Source organism: Anopheles nili, chromosome 2 (genome assembly GCF_943737925.1).
Source record: "Anopheles nili chromosome 2, idAnoNiliSN_F5_01, whole genome shotgun sequence".
Classification (NCBI taxonomy): Eukaryota; Metazoa; Arthropoda; class Insecta; order Diptera; family Culicidae; genus Anopheles; species Anopheles nili.
The window spans coordinates 39,650,441-39,656,067 of record NC_071291.1 but is presented as its reverse complement, the minus strand read 5'-3'; the positions used below and the strand labels follow the sequence as shown (position 1 = coordinate 39,656,067).

At 48.6% G+C, this 5,627-nt stretch overlaps 1 protein-coding gene across 1 annotated transcript; it reads right to left on the bottom strand.

The window, feature by feature from the left end:
- Positions 1–1,025: 1,025 nt before the first annotated feature.
- On the bottom strand, positions 1,026–5,118 carry LOC128720633 (leucine-rich repeat and immunoglobulin-like domain-containing nogo receptor-interacting protein 1). The gene is made up of 2 exons (XM_053814312.1): positions 5,002–5,118; positions 1,026–2,237 (listed from the first exon to the last, which is right to left on the bottom strand). The coding sequence occupies exons 1-2, from the start codon at positions 5,116–5,118 to the stop codon at positions 1,026–1,028; spliced, it is 1,329 nt and encodes a 442-aa protein (XP_053670287.1).
- Positions 5,119–5,627: the final 509 nt, after the last annotated feature.

Sequence of the window (5,627 nt, the reverse complement as noted above, 5' to 3'; positions counted from 1 at the left end):
GCGACCAAGAGTCATCCACGAGCGAATGTGAAAGGAACGACGGACAGCAGTGAAGCAAGGTTTGATGGCAACGGAGATGCCGATACCGATGCTGTGGTGAGGTTGGCCTGCGATTCGTGCGATTGAGGGGTTTGTTTCGGGAGGAGGAATTTCCTTGTTTTTCTTTCTCACATTTATTCATATTGTTGACGATGCTTTCAGGTGGCTCAAGCCGGATCGGTACGCTGGTGAGGCATTCGTGTGGATAGTTGTCGGTTGGTCAGGATTGTTTGGTCAGTTTCGAAAGTTTTGAGTGCCGCAGTGCTTCCGCACTGTGGTTGCGAATGCAAAAGAACGTCGATAGCAATGGTAGCGTCGCTTATACACGTAACGATACACGTAACTAACTATGGATGGTTTTATAGCCCATTTCGCACCAGGATGAATCAGTTCTGATGTAGCAGATTTATAATTATTAGCAGCAGCTACGCAAAAATATCTAATAAAGGGATTGATTATCTTCCCAATAAACTCACCTGGAATTCAATTGACGGTGAATTCAAATTACACAAAGAACCACAACGAACAGAAAATCATTCAATGAAATTCATTTTTTGCTGAAAACTCAATATTATCAGTTTTAGCTTTTACTTCGTGTTGAAGTTCTCTGAAAGTTGAAGTTTGTGACAATGGGTTATTTGTGTATTCGTTACTCAAAGAACCGTTTGATGTATAGTTGGAAGATTATCCAAACTCGGCGTGGTGCAAGAAATCAAATATTGAACGGCACGTTAGCTCGAGATAATTCACATAGTAAAACTCAATGTTGGTAAACTCGCAGGAAAGTAAACAAAATGTACGGCAACATAATTCATCGACTTTTCACACCCTTTCTGTGTACAATAGTGCCAGTATAGGTTGCTAATTATTTATTCTAAATGCTTTTCGGTACGCCAAACGAATGCAGTATCCTGAAAGCAAACGTAGCGAAACACAGCGAGACAGCATTTTCACCGTTTCATCAATCCTACACGGTCAGGCAATGTTCAACTGATTTTTAAGCTAAAATTTTGAAAACACCAAATCAATACCATCGAGGGCAGGGGCGATCGCGTCAGAAACCGCACGGCTGACGAGACGGCTTCGATGAGCGTCTTGGATCGGTGAAAACGAACACGACTGCTCTGCCCGGAGTTCCACCAACGCCACGATATCCCTCGCCAGGAGTTTGCACCAGCCGAATTGGACGCTTCGAAGTTTTCACGTGTGACCTGCTCCAGACAGCGTCCGATCGAGTAGAGATCGATCGCGCTCATCGGCAGCCCGTTAACCTCAAGCGGAGAGATGCAGTAGTTCTTGGACAGGAAGTCACCGGAGGCGCCACCGTGCGACGTGTAGCTTCCGTTCGCGAGCGGACTATCTAGAAGCGTGTGGATGTGGCAACCACACGGGAAGTAATTGCTATTTACATGCAGCGTCTCGATGCCCTCGAGCACGATCGAGCCACTATCCGGCGTCTCGAGCAGATGGTTGCCCTGTATCCGCAGCACTCGAATCCGATTGGCAGCCGTGATGTTGAGCTCCTGGATCGCGTCGATCTTGTTGTTGAGGATGTTGAGCAGCTCCACATGTACCAGCCCATCGAATGCTCCGGCTCGAATGATGCCCAGATCGGATTCCTGCAGTGAAAGCAGCTTCACGTTCGTCAGCCCCCGGAAGGTGTACGGTTCGAGGGTGGCCAAGTCCATGAACGACAGTTTCAAGTAGCTGACCGTTTCGAGCCCGTAGAACGCGTCCGGTTCTATCGACCGAATGCCAGAGGGCAGTATGAGCCGATCGACGTTGCTGAGGCTCGAGAAGGCGTTCGTCTCGATCGTGACGGTCGGGTTGTCGCCGAGATGGATCAACCGGATGTTGACGGCCCCAGCAAAAGCGTACCCCTCGATGCGCAGGATCTTGTTGTGTGAGAGTAAAATCTGTGACACGTTCTGCAACCCAGCGAACGCAAACGAAGCGACCGTCGCGAGTGGCGTGTGCTGAATCGAAAGGTCTCGCAACCGCGGAAGACCACGGAACGCAAACGGTTTGATGGTGGTGATGTTGTTGCCATCGAGTGACAGTTTCCGGAGCGCGCGCAATCCCCCGAATGCGTCACTTTTGATTATCGGGAAGTAGTTCTTCGTGAGGGAAAGCTGCTCCACCGTCACCGGGATGGCTTTGAGTGGGATCTCGCGCAATGCACCGGTGTTGCACATGACCTGGGAAAAATTCGAATGGCAGAGAGAGAGAGGGAGTTCAAATTGGACAGATCGTTAGTGAGTAAGCGAGTGACAGATGACGAATATGGACGGGTATCAGCGATTTGTGAAGAAATAACGTAAGCCGAGCCTCAATGATAGACGGTATTGACATCACGAGTACTCGAGAACCTAACGTGGGAAAAAGCATTAAAATAAATGTGCACGTGGGGTCGATCATAACTATAGCAAGTTGAACGAGACGCTGATACGAAAAAATAATACAAATTGACGTTTCCAGCTGTCAATATATGTCAAAGTGATAAAACATCGCGAATAATAAACACTTCCCGTGTACATTTTGTAACGAAATGAACAGAAGAAAATGGTACAATTTCTCAGCTTGCTTTCCCATCGGCAACGCCCAGCGCCGAATGACTACTGATGGAGTATTGCCTATAACCGTTTGGAAGCCGTAAATCGATTACAAAAACCCACTCGTGGGATCCTGCAGTCAGCTACGAGGTTGCTTCATTCTCACCGATTCTAAAAAGGTTATAGGCTCGCCGGGCAAAACATTCAGCCCATCTGTGGGAGAGGCTTTCCACTTAACCCCAAGGAAGCAATCCGAGAGCGACCGTAACGAATCATGTACCGGTGGGCTGTAATCGTTGCTTCAAGTGGCGATAGCGCAGTTTCAGCAAGTTGTCGGATTTTCAAGATGCACCGGTCGGAGGTCGACCTTCAAGGCCCAACACCGAAGAGCGTAGGCGGGAGCGCTCTTAGTAGGCTATCTATTTTTTATGCGCCACCGTGCGCTCAATTCGGCACAGCGTGGAAGCCCTGCCAGGCTGTTCGGTGCGCCACTTGCCGGATTGCAGATATGAGCCACGGCATGAGCAGCAACGGTGGACCTGTGAGGCGTTTTTTTGTTCGCAAGAAAAAAAGCGACCTTTCCAGGATGGCAGTATGTGAACCGGTTGGCAACGGTGGGGGTGACCCGAACCAATTTCCAGTGATGATGTTTTCCATAACTTTGTAAGTGCCTGCTTGTGTGTTACGTTAGGTTTTATTCGTTCTCCCTCGAGCTGCTGCCCGTTCCATCAACCATCGGGTAGCTTTCCCACCTGGCCGGAGTATCGTTATTGCAAGCTGAATAATGAATGAGCTCAAGCTAAATCGGATAGCCCTTTTATCGCCTTCGCTAGGCCGTGGAACCTGCACTGGCAGGCAGGCGAGTGTTGTGATGTGAGCCCTTTACCTTCGGTCCGGTTCTCTGCCTGTTCGACCTGGTCAGACCTTTCGCTTTGGCACGGGTTAACCTGGCCGGTGGCATTTTGCAAGGGTGCCGGAATGATTCAGTTCCTTCCACGGTTAAACCTTTGAGCGGACCCTTTGATAGCAGCTGCTGCGTCGGCATCATCATCATCATCATGGTCGTCGTCGTCTTCGACCCTGGGCCTCTATTCGTTGTTGTCCTATTAAGCACCCCGGTAGCCGGGTAGGGCCAAGAGGATAGCGTGAGAGTTAAATGTAACCCGTCGGCTCGTTCCACCCGAAACGTCGTCAAATTTTGTGTCGTCGAACTAGTCGACTTTTGGAGACGGAGAGTGGCTTTTTTATTTGGGAAGCAGGCGGCAGCCTTCAAATGGCGGACACACGATGGGACCCTGGCCACGATGGGCCACGACCACGGGGACGGGGAAAAACAAAAAAGGAACGTAATAACACATGCTTACACTGACGCCAACACAAATGCCCACGGACTCGTTCCCAGACGTCCGCCGGGACCGGCCCGTATTGCTATGATTAGGTGAGCGAATCAACATTTCAAATTATGACATTTGCGCAGTGATGAGACGCTGTGAGACGCAGCATGTTTAGGGTCTCGGTCCGAAGCTGCTGATGAGTGAAGGCAGAATTCGGTCAAACGCCAAAGTAAACATGACAAAATGTGACCGGTAAAGTCATGGTGGAAGGTGCAACCCAAAGAGACAACTCCCGCCACTCTGCGAACGGATCGGGGGGCTTTCGGTTCACCGTGGCGTAGGACACAAAGAAAGCTTGGGGCACAATTTTCGCTTTTGCGAGGAAGGTAAGGGCTTTAGTTATCAGCGTTTTTTTTGTGTTCTGTGTTGTTTCGTCTCTCGACACCCCCGAAAAAAGGATTTAATCTAAATCTTGTTTCGTTTGGGTTGGTTCAGCTGGCAGCTGGAAGAAAGTGGGTCGAACGTTCCCGAATAGGCCTGACAGAGTGAGAGGCATCCGAAGCTGGTGGAGAAATACAGTAAGGTTGCCTTGGGTCGATGCATAACCCGCAGCACCTTCGTATACGTGAGTCGCAATCGAATGGGCCGATCCTTCCGAGGCTTGGTTGCGCACGAATGAAGCCTACATTTTCATCTTGTTTGAGCCCAGCATGCTTCGATTTGGGTTCGTTTTGAGACGGTGCGTTTGTTGGTAGTGGTTGAAAAAGGCAGCAGTAAAGGCAAGCATCCGTAAGGATCGGAAGACCTTCACCCCAATACACAATGCAAAAATGGGAAGGACACTGTTCGTTCTGTTGATATGGGATTTTTTTCCGTTTGGCATACTTAATGCTGTACTTGGCATCTTTCTCTCTTTCCATTTGTTCCTGAACAGATGCCTGTGGTGGTGTCAATTTGACTTTGTATGAACTCAAAGTTAAAGAAATGTATAAACTAGTGCATTTGTTTGAGAATCGTAAGATGAAGACAATGGCATGAAGAATATGCTAATATGGATTCTAAAACGGTAATAATACCTGCGTTTGCGATAAACAGATGCACTCTAGAGGACAGCAATGAGCGAATAGATGCTTATTGTAGCAGAACCGCCATAGTATCGCCACGAATACCACCACACGCCAGGTTGCACTCATCTCCTTGGCCACGGAAATTGATTCTGTTTCGGGGGCCGAGGTGGAGCTTCGATTGGTATGGTGGCTGTTTGGATCACTTTTGATGCGCTTTGGCAACGGTGGCTACACTAAATCGGGTTTTAATTGACTCCTTGTAACGCTGCGGAAGCTCTCGAACTTCCTACCACTTGTAAGGCTTCATTATTCTACGGTTGCGCTTTGAATGTTACATCGGTGACTGATGCTACCGTTGGTGATCTGAAAATACAGATTAGTAGGCGGAAAACCCATGGTTAATCGATAGTTGTTTATAATTTTTGTTTTCAATGCATCGCGATGGAGACGCCTGGTGGTTTGTACGTGTTGAGCTACCATGGAGGCGCCTGGTATGTGCGGTTGATGATACCGATTATTACAGCAATTGCAGGGTTTCTCCTGTTTTAAAATAACATGCTTGGTGATTGAGTTATTCGCGGACACAAACCTGTAATCAATTCCCATTACCACCACGGTGAGCTTCAATCAGCGGT